This window comes from Palaemon carinicauda, chromosome 37, assembly GCF_036898095.1.
Source record: "Palaemon carinicauda isolate YSFRI2023 chromosome 37, ASM3689809v2, whole genome shotgun sequence".
Classification (NCBI taxonomy): Eukaryota; Metazoa; Arthropoda; class Malacostraca; order Decapoda; family Palaemonidae; genus Palaemon; species Palaemon carinicauda.
In genome coordinates this window covers 30100157-30118755 of record NC_090761.1, presented here as the reverse complement: position 1 = coordinate 30118755, position 18599 = coordinate 30100157, and the positions used below count along the sequence as shown (strand labels likewise).

Below are 18599 nucleotides of genomic sequence, written 5' to 3'. Positions count from 1 at the left end.
TATCTAAGTTTATATTTAAGTATTAGACACAGATTTCTTCAGCTGTTATATCTACTGATTTTGTTATCTTTTTCTTTCCCCAGCATGGAGGGACGCAACAGTAGTAGTAATACCAGTCTGGTCCAGTCTCATAGTACTCAAGCTTCCACTGCTCATTCTTATAGTAGCAGTGGTGGTGTTGGAGGTGCTGGGGCTGGTTCTAGTGCTCCAAGCACCCCAAGACGAGACGAGGAACTTGGTGAGATCCTCCTTTAGCAACCTGCACTGCAAGAAATGTTTTTCTTATATGTGGTAGCATTCGAGTAGCTTTCTGTGATAATCCTTCTAAGAACCTTAATATATTTTGTGTGTGTATTTAGCACAAACGATTGATCTCAATGGTACTGTAAATTTAATTTGTTTTCTCGAATATTGAGGTTCTTGAATAACAGACATTTTTACTCATCTATTCTCACACCCAACCTCATGTGAACTGAGTGAGGTGTTTGGAGCTGTGAGTTATCCCTGCATGTGTCCATGTATGCTGGCACTAATGCGTCCATGTTATAATTGCAGTGATGTTTCTTTTGATTTAAAGTATTGACTTGTAAGCTGAATGAACTTTATGTGCAATGCCTGATGCCTGACTTCTTGCCTGCTGCTTCCTGTTGCCTGCCTGTCTACATGTTTATCATTGTACTCTCATATAGGTAAGGTTTAACTTTTTTTTATATCGTGCGTTGCTGAACCCTAATTTATTACTTTAATGAATCTTACCTAGGGTTCACGTTGCTTCCGTGCTGAAGCCCCCCCCAATTCAAACTTTTTAACATTAAAGAATTAATATAATTCTCTCACTCTCTCACTCCAATTTCCTTCCCCCTTAGTATGTTATGATTGGGAATGCCATTGGAGATGCTCCATGGTAAACATTGCTTCATGTTTGCTGTTGAATCCTTCCCAAACATATACTCCATCATCTGTCAGCATGATTTGTATATTGTATTTAATTTTTTTAGTATTTTATACATTTGTTTGATGTTGTGAAATGTATCCAGATTTGTATCCCATTAGTTTTAAGATTTGTTTGTGTTCTAAATGTTCTGTGATTGTGGAGGTCTCTAAACTTAAGAGGAAAGAAGATACTAAATTAGAGTAAAATTCTGAAAAGGTTAGGTTCAAATGGGTAGCGAACAATCAGAAGTCCGCAATGAAATTGATGGGCTTAAATCTTAGCTTGTAGTGTTTATGGAAAACTTTTTCTCCTTCATGGTATCAGCTGTCCCTGATTCTGGTAAGTAATTATATATCATCTAGCAACAAAATCCCTGGCTTAACCTTTTCACTTCTAACTCTGTTTTACCTTGCAGCTATATTTTTATAATCTGCTCATTATTATTATTATTATTATTATTATTATTATTATTATTATTATTATTATTGTTATCATTATTATTATTATTATTATTATTATTATTATTATTATTATTATTATTATTATTATGCTAACTAGTAGTCTCAACCCTAGTCTGAAAAGCAGGATGCTGCAAGCCCAAGGGCTCCAAAAGGGAAAGCAACCAAGTGTGGATAGGGCACAGAAACAATGAGAAATATATGAGAAATGAATTATAGATTGTAGTAAAACCACCTTATCTGCTGATTCATCAACTACTCATTAAACTATCCACTTTTGAATTATTGATACCATTATAAGAAATATATTCTGAAAATACATTTGAACACTGGAAAACTCGAGCAAAAACCAACAACTAAAGGAATTACTGTGTATAGAATTGAAGTGTCAAAAAGGTATGAGGTACTGAATAGAGAACCACTAGAGGAGGAGAAAGAGCTGGACAGAGACAGAAAAATCCTACAAGCAGCTCTAAAAGAACCAATGAAAGATCTACAGTAGTACCCAAACATGAAAGAAGAAGACGTCAGAATTGGATGACTGAAGCCATATTTGATAAAGGTGGAAGAAAGACAAAGGAACAAGAGAAGAAATCCTCAAAGTTATGAGGAAATAAACTTGGAAATTATACAGGAATGTAACATGGCAAAGGAAATCTGGATCGATGAACAGTGTGAAGAAGTAGAGGAATTAGAAAGAAATCAGATATGAGAATATGCACAAGAAAATTAGATAAGTGATTGGAAGAAAGAGAGAGAAAAGACGAATGTGATTAAGAATTAAAAGGGGCTATTGGTGATGGTGATAGTTGGTTCGGAAATGTTGGGAAGAATAGGTGAAGGATCTTTTTGAGGGTGATAATAGCTGACTCAGAAGAGAAACTGCAAACACTTCTTGACATAGTAAAAAGCGAGAGTGAGAACATGGGACCTAATAATCAACATGAAGAAAACAGGTGGTAGTAGCATAAATAAACCTGGAACCTCCATATTGCAACTTCATAATGAATGGAGCAACAGTAAAAAAAACAAATGCCTATATATATATATATATATATATATATATATATATATATATATATATATACAGTATATATATTATAGATAGTATAATAACACATGATGCAAGATGTAATAAAGAAATAGAAAAAAAAGAATACTAATAGAAAAATGCATTAAATAGTATGAAAACACTATTGACAAACAACATTATAGGGATTCAGAAAAGATGGAGCACTGAAAACCAATATATGGTCCACAATTACTTATGTCCCAGAGACATGGACATTAAACAAGAACATTAGAAATAAAATAAAAGCAGCTGAATTATGGTTTTAAAGAAGAATGTTGAAGATCTCATGGACAGATTGTAACAAATGAGGAGGTATTGAGAAGAGTGAATTAAGAAAGATCACTTTTAAAAGTGGTAAGAAGACAGGTGGAATATTTTGGACATATAATAAGAGAAAAGATAAAATTTTTCTGCCATACTGGAAAGAAATAGGGGAGAAGAGCATGAGGGTGGCAAATGAAAAAGTTTCTGGACAACTTAATGAAGGATGTAAATTAGAAAGTAAGAGCTGGACAATTTATAGAGAGAGCTAGAGACAGGACCAGGTGGAGGTAGTTGACAGCCCACGTCAAAGAAATATCACCTAGGTAGATAGATAGGCCTGTTATTTTGTATACTCACCTTGTGTTCACATTGCTTCCCTCTGGAAATTATGTTTTATCATTTACCTCTAAAACTAAAAGAATTCCTCTTTTCTTTTCTTTTAATAGACTTATGCCTCTATTAAAGTAAGAAGCTCAGTTAATGGTAACCACTGATGCTTGTCAAGAAAAAGGTTCTTTGTCTTTTCAGTGTCAAAGTCAAAACTATATCCTATTCTCCTAACATCACACGTCTGTGAGGAGGAGGGTGCGTATGTATATGAACATCCGTGTATAGAAGTGATGATTTTATTTTTAAAATACTGTTTATTTTTATGAACCTCCTCTGATGTTTGTTTGCTGACTCCCTCATTCTTAGAGATGGGTGGCCAGAGAAGGAAAGACATTGTTCATTTATAATTTTAAAATAATGAGGTAATTAAAATTCTAGATATATATTAGTCTAGATTATTGTTAACAAATAGTCTTAAAATATAATTTACTTATTTATATTATCCCAACACCTGTAAATAAAATTAGAATTCTTTAAATTAAGAACGTTTAAATTAACAACCCAAAGAAGTTATTAGATCACATTGTCTTCGGCCACTATAATACCTAAAGCCCAACAGTCTTAATAAACAAACTAGGATTCTTAAAGATAATGTTCTTCAAGATTTTGGCAAATATTTAGGGAATATAGCTGCTCTTGTAATATCATGAACCCTAGCCTTCAAGGTTTTCTGTAGACTTGGATTACTTCTTTATGAGCTTCCATGACCAAACTTTTAATAAGAAAAATGCTGCACATTTGGACTGAGGATGGTTGGAAGTTGTAGTTCCCTAAAACAAATTAGGAATATGATGTCTAGTATTCATAGTTTTTTTTTCCAAATGATACTCCATGGCTCTTACTGGACAAAAAACACTTCCATAATGTAATGTTCATATCCTTTTCCAGAGGGATGATTTGAAAGCAAGAACAACTTCTAATTGGAGACTTTAATGCCCACAATCCTCTCTTGGATGATAATTATGTTACTGTTGATACAAATGGTTTCAAGGTTGAACAACTAGTGAAGGATCATAACTTTATATTAAACAAGGAAGATTACAGTAATTCTTATTCAAAACTTCATGGAAGGTATTCCTCAATAGACTCAACTCTTGATTCCAACAATATTGTTGATAGGTTTGATTGGAACTTGCTAGACAACCTTTATACCAGTGACCATTTCCTTATATCAATAACCATGTTAGGATATACACAAAGTCCTTCCAGTCAATGTTTAAATGCAAATATTGCTCTCGCAAGCATGATTCTGGACAATGCCCAGCCACGGGTGTATCATGCAATAACTGTGGACGTACGGGTCATGGGCCTCGCTCTCAGAAATGCCCTGCTAAGGAAGCTCGGTGTAGAGCTTGCCAGAAACGGGGACATTTTGATAAGATGTGCAGGTCTACCAAGAAAGGTCAGACCGGGTATACAGCCTCACCACCTACTAATATGTTGAATACCAGCGGCCGTTTCGTGGGTGACAACTACATATCAGTGGGCATTATTGGACACCAGCTTGTATTTCATTATATTATGATTAAAAGGAAATTTGACTGTTTCCAATGTATTCTTTGACCCAGGAAACCTAGGTGTAGACATCTTATCTATCATCATAGAGTGAATACTATGGAAGTTAATTATACTTTTTATGCATTAGTTGCCATCTTGTATTTCACAGCTTTGTAGTATTTGTATTTTGGTAGACTTTTAGTCATTCTACACATCACATGAATCCAGAAATAGTTGGAAAACCTTTTTTAGCAATTTCTTCAGGGTTAAACCATTCTTTTACTCATCCATAATAACTACATTCCTTACAACTAGAAAACCAATCAAATTCAAATAAACCTCCCAAAATCAATCACAAAACTTTACACTAAAACACAAATAAAACTTGAAATTAAAATGTACTGTAACCAAACTTCAAAACTATGTATATATATATATATATATATATATATATATATATATATATATATATATATATATATATATATATACAGTATACTGTATGTATATATATTGTGCGTGTGTTCACAGACACCGTCAAAAATAATGTCAAAAAACAAAAACTGTTAACTAAACATTCACGAAGCCACACTGTCTTTAACTTGTACAGCTACAACTCTGTGCCAAACAAAACACAGTATGGCAATCTGCCACAACTGCCTCAATTGATCGGGGTCATCATCGTTATCATCATCATCAATCAAGAAAAAAATTTATATGCACAGGCTGGGTCATCATAATTATACAATGCCTAAGAGAAGTCTAATTAAACTCCTTTATAACAAGCCTGGTTAGCAACAATCAGTTCACATTAAAAAAATCAGATCTCAAAAGGAGGAATTGTGGCCTTGCAAATAGAAATTGAAACTCTCTCTCTCTCTCTCTCTCTCTCTCTCTCTCTCTCTCTCTCTCTCTCTCTCTCTCTCTCTCTCTCTCTCTCTCTCTCTCTCTCTCACATAGTAAAAGAATGAGGGTTTTTATTTGTCAGAACAAATTCCAAGCCAAAGATGTATGTTTTTACTTGTGGGTCTATTTATAAGCACATCACTGTTATAAGTAAAAGACCCGGAGTTTTGTGTTTCCTCTTGTCCTTGGAATACCTTACTCCTGGAGGGGCTCAAACACAATTTCTGTAGATGTGGACAGCCAACTGTATGTATTGCATGCCTATACTCTTCTGTATAGTGTTATGGTGCCATTTTATACAAAATATTTGACCTAACCACAGTATTTTAATCCACTAGATGTTTTATACTTCCACAAAAATACCTGGAGATAAACCTATGCTTGAGCTGAGGACTTGATTTTCAATGTAAACACCTCTAACTACCCTTTAATTTCCAAGACCTTCACTGATGGAGAAGCAGACTTACATATATACAAGTTCCATTGTGATGTTCAACCATTATTCCTTTTTTTCTGTTATGTTTATCTAGGTAGTTTAGCCTGTTGTATAACGTGTTGGTAAACATAAGTTGATTTGTGGATTTATCTTTAAAACATTGCTAAATTTTTCATATATGTTTGGAATTTAAAAGGCATACATTTTATTGGATTGGAAGGTTTCCTTCATAAACTGAAAATATTTATTAACAAGAAGCATTTGGAATTTTATTATCCAAACTATTATTTTTTGCAATAGATTATTACATTTTGAGTTTGTGAGAAAACAATGTAATTTTTTTTTTAATATTACAGGTCAAGAAAGATATTCTAATAGTTATTTGTGTCAAAACAAAGACTATGGCCTTCTCGAAGATGATACTTTTGGAGGTACAAGTCATTCCTCTTCTGCCCTGACTGACTTGAATGATGATCTTCTAGTTGACAAAGAAGATGGAGTTTTGGGAAAAGTAAGTCCATTCAGTACTTTATTTCAATGAATTAGTCTCTCTCTCTCTCTCCTCTCTCTCTCTCTCTCTCTCTCTCTCTCTCTCTCTCTCTCTCTCTCTCTCTCTCTCTCTCATGTAACAGAACTTTTTAGGTATTATAGAAAAAAATGCTATGATTCCACCAGGGAAGTAATTAAACAGATGATTTGATTCTACCAGGGTATTGAAGATATTAACATTAATAATTGTATGCAGTTTTTATATGTGACTTGCTTTGCATATTTTTATGCTTGTAAGAATAGTGCTTATATTACCTTAACATGTAGCTGACTTCTGAGTAAGTGAAGATTAAAGATTCCATTGATTAAAAAGAGCTGGCTGAATTTATAAGGTGTCTTGAAACTTATAAAAAGTTTTAAATTTTAGAATTTTTTAAAAATTGCATTAATAACCATTCCTTGAAGGTCTTAGAATTTGTAATATTAATTATTCCCTTGAAAAGGAGACCTCCATAGATTGAAAGTCATAACAACTTGCCCCACAAAAAAGTAAGTATGATGATTAAATACAATGTTTTATATTAATGAATCTTACCTGTGAGTCATCATGCTAATGTATGCGATACTTGAGCTTCATGTCCCTGAAATAGGATTCAAAATTTTCTTCCTCAATACCCTTTTCTGGGGACCACCCTTGTACTAGTTTATGAGGTTGAGCCTACACTTACACCTTAACTAATGAGTATGGGTTCAGCTAAATGATTTCATGCTATCTTCGGAGCGTAAGTTGACTTTTTTATTTTTTTTGCTCAATGGGGGTTTTTTTTTTTTCTGTTCACACCTTCCCTTTTTTTTTAATTTATGTAGGGTTTGTGTCATGATTAGTAAAGTATTATTTATTCTGCTTTTATAACTCTTCATGGATGACTTTCTTGTTTCACTTACAAGAGCAAGAATGGAATAGTTGAAAGAACGCTTCAACTCTTGATCGATTGAATTATGAGCTGGGCAGATTAGAATGGCTTCAAGTTTTACTCAAGTAAAATACTTGGCATTCATTTGTCTTATTTGTGGAATACAGTCAGACCTAGATATACTTATAAAAAGACCAACATATTCCTTCTGTTGAAGAAACACAATTTCTGGGTCTAACCTTTGACAGAGAGTTGACTTGGGTCTTGCATTTGAAAATTTTAAAAATTAAATTTGTTCCCGCGTAGATACAAACCCTCCGCTATTTATAGGGTATACTTTGGGCATGGCTGAAAGACGCGCCATGATAATTTTAGTGAGGGATAACTACCCTATCCGCTAGTTAGCGGGTGGGGGATGGGGTAGACTTGCTACCCTGCTCACTCACACCTCTCGGCTGAGTAACCACTATACAGTACTTTATGGCTCGGTACAGGACGGACATGCTGCCTTTCTCTCCTGAAAAGAGTTGCCTTGATTGTTTTTCGGTAATTTTTTCTTTTTCTCTTGTGTGTGTTTTCATTTATCCTATACATACGTATGCATGAATAAATGGAAATATACGTTTATGTTGTTAGATACTTGTAACTTTAATTACTGTTGATAACGTATCCGACAGCCTCCGCTGTTAGGGAGTTGTCATTGTGTTAATACTACTCCCCTACCTTGCCGTTCTACCCTGTGCCGATAGTCGGCAGGTTCTCAACACTGTGTGTTTGTTTCATTACTGAGTTGAAGTGTCAGTTCAGTTCCCTTTCGAGGAATTATCTTAAAAGGAAGGTGATTTATTCCCCGAATAGTTCATGTTGTGCAGCGGAGCATGAATTGTAATTAATCACAACTTTCATTTTCTTTTTGAAAGATAGCAGGGACGTAGATCACAAGGCCGATGGCTATGGCTGCTCTGTTCATTATCCTGCGCTTCATGTGGTAGCTCGTGGGCTGCCTACGTTACAAGGTAGCAACTGTTGTCAACCTTCAACTTGAACAAGGCTTGTTGATGGGAAGTAGAAGAGTTTGCTTCTGCTACCTCGTCGCCAAAGACTGTGCTTCTTCCCCTTGAACTGGGGAAAAGCAAGTCTAAAGCTTGTTCCTCCTTCAAGGGGAACTTCTCTCTCTCGTTCGCGAGAGAGATTGTTATGCCTACGCTTTTTTCCCATAGAGCTGGGAGGAAGCTTGTCTTAGGCGATGTCCTCCTTCGGGAGGACCTCTCTCATTCGCGAGAGAGATATTGGGCCTACGCTTTTTCCCATAGAGCTGGGAGAAAGCTTGCCTTAGTTGATGTCCTCCTTCGGAAGGACTTCTCTTTTGTTAGGACTTCTCTTTCGTTTGCGAGAAAGAGATTATTATGCCTACGCTTTTTTCCCATAGAGCTGGGAGAAAGCTTGCATCAGGCGATGTCCTCCTTCGGAAGGACTTCCCTCTCGTTCGCGAGAGAGAGAGATTATTACACCTACACCTGTTTCCCATAGAGCTGGAAGAAAACTTGTCTTAGGCGATGTCCTCCCTCGGAAGGACTTCTCTCTCTTTCGCGAGAGAGATATTATTACGCCTACGCTTTTTTCCCATAGAGCTGGGAGAAAGCTTGTCTTAGGCGATGTCCTCCTTCGGGAGGACTTCTCCCTAGTTCGTGAGATATATTATTACGCTTATGCTTTTTTCCCATAGAGCTGGGAGAACGCTCTTGTCATGTTGATCCTGCCGGTTCTCATGGCAGTAGTAATCCTTCAGGACTCAGCTCGAAACCTTCGGGTTTCAGTTACGCTGAACCTTTGGGCTCTCGTAACGATGGTAAAGTTGAGCCTTCGGGAACTTGTACCATCAATCACGCTGACCTTTCGGGGTCTCGTGACAGAGAAACCTCGGTTCCTCGTTACACTGAACCTTCGGCGTCTCGTAACATTAGTTACGCAGAACCCTTGCGCTCTCGTAACTTTAGTCACTCTGACACTTCGGGGTCTTATAACATTAGTTACGCTGAACACTTGGGCTCTCGTAACTTTATTTACGCTGAACGCTTGGGCTCTCGTAACTTTAGTCACGCTGAACGCTTGGGCTCTTGTAACTTTAGTCACTCTGACACTTCGGTGGTTTGTGACAGGGAAACTTCGGTTTCTCGTTGCGCTGATCCTTCGGGGTCTCGCAACACAGGCTACGTTAGGCCTTTGGTCTCCCGTGCCATTAGTCACGCTGACCCATTGGTCTCCCGTGCCATTAGTCACACTGACCCTTCGGGGTCTCGTGACAGAGAAACTTCGGTTTCTCGTTTGTGCTGATCCTTCGGGGTCTCGCAACACAGTTCAAGCTGAATCTTTGGGTTCTTGTGACCATAGTCATACTTATATGATGTAGAGTTCGCAGACTCTCGTTGCGTAGATCGATTGCGCTCACACAACACAGGCTATCGTGAACCTTCGGGTGAACGTAGCAGTGAGTAATCTTACCACAGTGAGAGCTCTCACGCGTACGACCAAGTTGGCGCCCACAACCAAATTGGGGCGCATGGCCGATTTGATGCGCATGACCGGATTGGCGCGCACGATTGGATTGGCGCACACAGCCGATGTGGCACGCACGACCAGATTTACGCGCACGACTGGATTGGCGCACACGGCCGATGTGGCGCACACGGACGATGTGGCGCACACGATCGAATTGGCGCGCACGTCCAAATTGGCGCACACGGGCGATGTGGCACACACGACCGAATTGTGCGCATGATCGGATTGACGCGCACAGCCAATTTAACACGCACGACTGACTTGGCGCGCACGACCTACTTGGTGTGCAAGCAACACTGTGTGCGAACAACTAGGCGCGCGCACTATCAAATTGTCGCACACGACCGGATTGATGCGCACGACCAACTTGGCACACACGACCAACCTTATGCGCACGAACAACTAGGCGCGTGCAATTAGCTGAAGTGCGCGAATAACTCTTTATAACAGAGAGTATATCAAACTCTCGTTGCGTGAAATGTTCGCGCGTGCACAAGAGTTTTACTCTCATGACAGAGTTTTCGAACTCTCGTCCCGTGAAGTGTTCGTGCCCGCCCATCGTCATCAAGGGGTTTACTCTTATGACAGAGGGATGCTTACTGCCTACGGGTGTCCGACTCTCTACGGCAATTATGTCTGGTCTTAAAGTAAACCCCCACATACGAGACTTTACCCTTTTTGGGAGACTCGTTCCTGAGAAGTTTTACAGAACCTTAACGGGTTTTTGATAAACTCCAAGAAGGCAGCAAGCCTTCCCGGAGCATGAGCTCTAGCCAAGACAAAACCGTGAGGTTATTGTCTTAAACTCGGGTTCTACCGTTTGATTGAGTCAGCCTCTCCCGTCATTGTACCCTGGGTACAACGACTTGCTGTTTCACATGATAGGCTTCTGAGACTTTTTATTCTACCCTTATAGGGTTATTGTCTCGAATAATTAGTCCCAAAGGAACAGTGTTAGCTGACGTTAAAGAACGATAGCAACAGCGTGGGCAACTTTTCATTACAATTATGAACGTTTCAAACCCCGCCCACAGGTAACCAGACATCCGTTTCTGTGTAATGAACACTGGCTAGCCCCTCACATAAAGAGGAGGGGTAAACCAAAGGAGAACTTTGTTTGAGAACATGTGCGCTCTTATTCAAGAAAATATTACAGTTAGTCAACGATCAAAAATTCCTTGGGCAATAATAAGGCGATTCGTCGCACATACATTATTCCCGCACCGGATTCGTGTTAAACATTTCCTGGAGGCCGAGAATATGCATGCGCTAGCGCAGATGGACAAGTACATATGCGTGCAAGTAATCTTTCTGCCAATAAGGGCTTTATACATCTTGCAATAAGAACTCCATTCTATCAAGTTGTATAGTTATATCCCTTACTGAAACCAGGTTATTTAATACATTACTTGGCTACTTTCCTGTAACCAGACATACGGTATTTATGTTCTGCCTTCTTATAGGCATTTTTTTCCTTTCCCCCAATCGGAAGTCTTAGTCTCCTACAAAGGCTTTGGCTGGAAGCTTCTCATAAGCATATCTGTTCCCTAGTAGGAATCATTTAATATAAATGTTAGTTTACCGATCGGAGACGGAGAAGTACAAAGTTTTTTGCCCTACGAAGAAACCACCGTTACGAACGTTTTCAACGTTCTCCAACTGAGTTCCTTAAGTCGAACTATGCATGTATGCTTGTAATGCTCACAGTTCAGTGTTACTACTCTGTAGTAGACTTATGCTTTTTACCCATCCACCAATAGATTGAAGATACGTGTCAATCCCCTCTTGGATTTGGTTGGATGCGTTCGGTGATTACCGTACAGTCTCCTGTCCGGAAACAATCTCTATGGAGATTCGGTCTTATAACATAGGATGTGCTGATTAACTGGTTTACCGTTTGGTATCGGTCTTATTCGGCCGACCACACTGGATTGGTGGCAGTTGGAGGGAGGACAGGCTGTTCCCCTTCATTGGAAGAACGTGCAAATAGTTACACGTCTCGACATCTGCGGATGATGGGTGGCAGACGAGAGCTTCTGCAAAGAGGCCTGTCTTCTCATCTTCCCTCTGGATCTGATGCTTTCTTTAATGCATCAAAAGAGAGGGGGGTGGCATATGCCGCACCATTCCATCCTCGTCCGTTGGCCTGATTCAGAAAGGTACCAGCATTTACCTCTCTTAGAGAACCATCTAGCAGTACAAAGCCTCAGATGGACAGAGGACAACTATTTGCCCCCTTCCGCTCGCTTCATTCCTGGTACAGGAATGTGCTTGCAAAACTACCATATAGTGGGCTCCTAGTGTCTTGGAATCATCTTGTATCCAACAAAGTCTTAACTTTGTGAGGTTCCCGACTGGGGTTATGCTCGCAGCGGCCCTGAACTTCAGGCTCCCGCTTGACTGTTCCCCAGTCCCGGAACACCAGGCCCTCAAACAAGATGTATTCCAAGATCGGTGGGTCGGCGTAGAAGTGTGCCTTTTCTCCCCCATTTGGTCTGGTGAAAAAGTCCTCAGCCAAGTCAGGATAAGCAAGATCTTACCAATGACTCCAATAGCTTCGCTGTGGCATCTCGCAGAATGGTTCCCGGACCTTCTGCAGCCCGTGATGGAGTTCCAATAGTTTCACTATGGCAACCCGTAGAATGGTTCCCGGACCTTCTGCAGCTCCTAATGGATTTCCGAGGGATCTTCCTCCGAGACACGATCTTCTAGGCAGCCACATGCTAACATTTTCCTAAGCCGTAGCTTTGCTTTGACTTCACGCCTGGGACGATCCTACACCACCTCTCTCAGAGAGGCCTTTCGCAACGAGTTGCGGGAAAGATGTCTAGGCACCTCAGACACTTTTCAGTGTTGGTCTTCCAGGCGAAGTGTTCGGTCCTTTATGACTGATGTCGTGGAAGGGGATTCTCTCGCATCGATGCCTTTACTTATACAAGTTTGTGATAACTTGTCCTCCGTCGGATCTCGACCTCCTCCTGGGAAAGCGGTTCGGGTCTTTCAGTCCCTGAAGGCCTCTCTCTATGAACCTTCATGCCAGGCAGCAGATCGCTTCCTTACATGGAAGACGGCCTTTCTACTCGCTTGGGGCTTTGACCAAGAGAGTTAGTGTTTTGTATGATCCATCTTCTGATGTCTCCTACTCTAGGAGATGGGAAGAAGTAATCCTCAGTCGCATCCCTGAGTGGATTGCCAAGACTCAAAATACGAGTGTGCTGTACCCTAGGTGCAGCCCATTTCAGATAGAGTCTTCGTTTGGTAACCGAAAACCCATCAACTGGGGTTTTACCCAGTGAGGAGTCAGTGGGATTACCTTAAAAAATCGATACCAGCTCGCCCCCGTGTGTCGGCACTTGACCAGCACGGGGAAGTTTCAAAAGGAGGATCTCGAGGATATCTTTCCCCTCTGGGATTGGAAGGCAATTGAGGTTGCTTTCAATCTAGACCCTCCTCCATCCTAAGACCCAGAGCTCTTAACGTCACTGGCGTTGCTACGTCCCTGGCGTTTAAGAAACTACTCTGTGGCGCAGATACTTTTAAGTGGGTATGTGGAAGCATCAATCGACCTTCACGGCCCACTACCTGCAAAGACATAACCCACAAGAACATGGGGACCTTTTCCATTGGTCCTGTGGTGGTCGCACAACAAATGGTCTAAACACCTCAGGCTCCTTGATGGACAAGTAGCAGAGAGTTGAGGGCTGAGGTTACCTGGATTAGTCCGGGGTGAATGAGTAAGAATGACTGGCTACTTTCTTCCTTTCACCTTCTCCCCTCTGGGGAAAACAGCTCCTCAAGCCTCAGCATAGCTGACCTCACCTCGCTGCAGGTAAGACTCATTTCCCTTGTGCCTCCTAAGTATAGAAGAATACTTTGTCCCCAATACCTTTTTGAGGGATGGTATTAGGTAAGTCTTAAGAACAATAGGTTTTGTACTCGAGTTCTATGTTATAGACAAGCCACACTGCTAGTTCCACTCATACACAAGCTTCTGCAGGCCGCTATCAGTGTATTATCTCATATCGGCATTTGATTTTAGCGAGGGTAGGGTTCCTTCTACTATCGATCACAGATCAAAATAGAGAGGCCCCTGGGTCATGACCAAGGCCAGTTGGTGAGAACTTCCTCCCTCCTAAGAGTAAGTCACCCTATAAATAGCGGAGGGTTTGTATCTACGCTGGAACAAATAACAAATTTGTAAGTAATTTGTATTTTTCCTAGTATACAAACGTGGAGCTATTTATACAAATTGGCTCGCCACCGTGTCCCCCGAGAAGTCCTGCCATAAAGCAAAGTTGGTACTCTGCCGAGAGGTGTGAGTGAGCAGGGTAGCCAGTCTAGCCCACCCCCCACCTGCTAACTAGCGGATGGGGTAGTTATCCCTCACTAAAATTATCATGGCTCATCTTTCAGCTACGCCGAAAGTATACCCTATAAATAGCTCCAGGTTTGTATACTAGGAAAAATACAAATTACTTACAAATTTGTTATGTTTTCAAAAAAAAATACTTTCCAGAGTGTGAGTTCTCTTGCTTGAGGGTACACTCGGGCACACTATTCTATCTTATTTCTCTTTCTTTTTTTTTTTCAAAGTTTTTATAGTTTATATAGGAAGTATTTATTTTAATGTTGTTACTGTTCTTGAAATATTTAATTTTTCCTTGCCTCCTTTCCTCACTGGGCTATTTTCTTTATTGGAGTCCCTGGGTTTATAGCATCCTGCATTTATGGCATCCTGCTTTTCCAACTAGGGTTGTAGCTTAGCAAGTAATAATAATAATAGAAAAATTTGAATATTTTATTGTTGTCATTTATGATTTTTTTTCATTGCTCGATCGATTATTTGTCATTAATCATACTCTTATTGGCATAAATGACCATTGATGTTATGATGCCAGGTAATCAACAATCATTCATTAATTCACTGGAGATTTTTTGAAAATAAATTTTGTTTTCATTGTGAAGGAGTTCACTCGCCAAATTCTAGACACACTCCTAAATATAGGCTGGTACAAACCATCCTTGAAACTCCAAATAATGAGCACATAACCCTTGGTGCAGCCAGGAAAAGTTTATGGGTTATAATAATGTTGAAGAATCTACTTACTTAAGCATTTTGTCCAATGCACATGACTTGAATTTTAGTTTCAGTACTGGCCATACTTTCACGGGTCCTAATTTACCAAATAATGATCAATCCACCTCAACTGCATCAAATTACTCAAGACATTTGTACTCTATCACCTCTGCCATTACTCCTAAAAGTTTGTCCAATTACTGTAAATGAAAATGATTACATTACTCCAACTCAGATTCCTATACAGAACAGGTTTGACATACTAGCCACTTCGGATACCTACAAGGATAGAGAGGATGAGGTAGAGAGTGTTAACCATGTACTCTTTGACCCTAAATCTGAGAAAAAAATGGTTACTCGAAAATGGAATACCTCAAAAAACAAAAAAAAAGTAAACAATGAAAAGAGTGTGAATAAGCTTGAAGAGATTTCTTCTAAATTTATCAAAAAGCTAGATTCTGTGGCTGATGCAACAAGTTCAACTGTTGCACAAAGCGAAGGAATGCCTCAGCTCCCAACTTCTAAATCTGAACAAGACATAATTATTAAGTAGGCTATCAAACATCTAGTAAAAGTGGAGCTCTATAGGAGCCCTTATGATAGTTAAGAAGCTGAAATAAAACCTAATCGATTGTGTACGATTGGAAAAATTAAATCCATCATCAGTTATGGGAATCACCAGTAAATAGTCGGTATTACATAAGACCGTAAATGAGAGTAAAGTAACCCACAAAATATCAAGTAACTGCAATGATTGCTTCATTTCAAAATTTCATCAAATGAAAAACATCAATACAGTATACAATACATAAAATTATCATTACGATTGACAACTTTATTAAGCACAAACCTAAAAACAAAATTGGTAGACTAGAAATGCACATTGCTATGTTTGTGTGTGTTGACCATCTGATAAATAAGTGTCCTACAGGCAATTTTCATCTTGAAAAATTATTAGAAAAACTTAATCCCATTCAAAGGGATAAAAGGAAGTAAATCTTTAGCAAAGGAAACTTCAGAAAATTATACCTAAAGAACTAAAACCATATAAGAAGTACTAATGTTAGTGCTGTTAAACAAAAACCCAACTGGGGCCAAATAAGCAGAAGTAGCAATCTCCCTAGTGGAAATCCATCTCCATTGTCCTATTGTTGAATCCATACATAATGCTGTAGAATATTAATGGTCTTAAAACCAGTTTAAATCCAGGGAAAATTCAAAGATACTGAAAAATTGTAACCCTATTGAAATAAGCTTATAACATACTAATTATACTATTAATTCTTTAAGCAATTACTCTCTAGCATCTCACTCAGTCCCTTCTGCTGATGCGTTGGAAACTGCGATCTACAGTATATTCATAATAGCATAACTTACGATGCTAAGATACTTAACACATCAGAATTTCAATTATCTGGAGTTAAGGTATACTTAAATGATAAGTCCCTTAATATTTATATATACAATCAACCATCTTGGAAGTATAATTTTCAAAATTTGTCCAAAGAATTCACAAATAATCTGGAAGATTTCCTTGTAATTTGAGATTTCAAGACCACAATCTTCACTGGGACAATAATTCTGTTATTATTGATGCAAATGGTTCTAAGGTTGAACAAATAGTGACTGATCATAACCTCTGTATATTTAACGAAGGAGAGTCTAGTACTTACTACTCAAAAACTCATGGAACATATTCTTCAATACTCGTAACTCTGTTCTAACAATATTATTGATAGGTTCGAATGGAATGTACTGGATGATCTTTATAGCAGCGACCATTTTCCTATATTGATAACTATAATGGGACATACAAGTACTTCTCCTCAACATTACAATACAAATAAAGCTGACTGGGATAAGTTTAAATTTTTATACGGGTCAAGAGCCTCCATTTAATTATTCATAAGATCACAATGCAACAAATGACTTCTTTGTGGACTTAATTAGACAAGCAGGTAACAAATTTATACCTCTGATTAGTACCTGGCCAATGAAACACGCGGACGGTCCCTTAGTGGTCGGATACACTGGCTCAAGTAATAAAGAAAAAGCACGTAATGGGTAGGAAATTAAAAACTTTAAATAAAAGATTTAAGAATTTGAGTAATGGACCCCTAACATTTGGAAATACAATTAATAAGCTGGTTGATATAGCAATAGAAATTAGTGTTTTGAAATCTTATTTTAATAAGATATCGGCTAGATTTAGAAGGAAGCAATAAATGGCAGGATAATATCATGGCAAAAATGTGTGTCTAGTATATCAAAAAATACCCCAATGCAAAAGGTGGGGCAGAAATTTAGGGAAATTAATGGTTGCTATAGCAGACGTGCAGGACATGCATTAACGGAATCAGCAGGCTCAGAAATTAATTTGGAGATACAGTTATGGGATTCATGCAGTTTGATTTTGTTTATACATGAAACTATTTTCCTCGAATTGAGCTGATAGTTATTTTAATGAATTTTGTTTGTACTTTTTTCTTGTTTTATTCCATGTTTTTCCAAATCCATCTCCCATATTTTTTTGAAAAGAAAATAAAAAAATATTGTTATTTGTTAGAGTATAACAAATATAAAATACAAACAAACTTTACAAAGCACTGAAATGTATTTTTTTTATTTTCATTTTTTTAAAATAGAAAATAAAAAATAGAAATTTCACAGTAATACATGAATTTAAAAAAAAACTGAGAGGATGAAATTTAAAACGTATTGCTTATGATACACCAGTATGAGGTATTATACAGCTTTTTGAATTTTTAGAATATCGTTTAAACTAAAGAAGTTGTTGGAGTTTTTAAAATAGAAAAAATGTTTTGAAAAAAAATTTATTTAAAAATTTTTTTCTTTACTTACCTTCACTGAAAAGCTCTTATGTGATCTTTGATAGCTACAAGGCTCCCGGTCACCTATCTTTCTAAAGATATATTATCCTCTTATGATATGCTAAAATGAATGATAAAAGCTTATGGAGGTTTTATAGTCGCCAACTGCTCATTATCGCCAGGTTCAGTTGCTATAGAAGGCAGGTGGTTTGTAGTCATCACCATCTTTTTTACAACTCCTTTTTATTGTTTGCCTTATAACCAGACATCCTGTTTCTCTGTTTTTTATATAAAGTTTTATACCCTTATCCTGGGGTCCCTAAGGAATGGTATCAATGAGCTAGCAATATAGTCAGTATTGGGCTCAAGGGATGCGCCATATAATGCACAGGTGGCAATGTCCTTACCATGTAGTCGGACCTTTGGGCATTTTGCCCATATTTGGCCATTGAATGCCTCGTTAACATTTTGGGTACAACCCTTTACACATTTCTTCAATAAATTTTTTTTTGGTGAGGGTTTCAAAAATATGTAGAGGTGGCTTTTTTCTTCAGATGGGATGAGCTTGACCTTTATCATTTTGTGGCTCCTAGGTGTCACATTTCTAGCGATATCTTTTTGCTAAAAGTAATAGCCATCTTTACCCTCTGGACAAAATGAATGATTATAGCAATCATCCATTCTGATTAGGTAATAGAATAGTGCTAATATTTCTCTTTTCATTGCTTCTATTGGATCTGCTGGATGTTTGGCTCCCCTTCTAGCAGCATTG

The 18599-nt window shown here is 38.3% G+C and overlaps 1 protein-coding gene across 1 annotated transcript in view; it reads left to right on the top strand.

Annotated features, from left to right (window-relative positions):
• LOC137629546 (serine-rich adhesin for platelets-like) overlaps positions 1 to 18599 on the top strand; it is a 204555-nt gene that overhangs the window by 156260 nt on the left and 29696 nt on the right. The window contains 2 exon segments of the mRNA XM_068360967.1: positions 84 to 238; positions 6314 to 6468. Of these exon segments, the coding sequence (XP_068217068.1) occupies positions 84 to 238; positions 6314 to 6468 (310 nt within the window).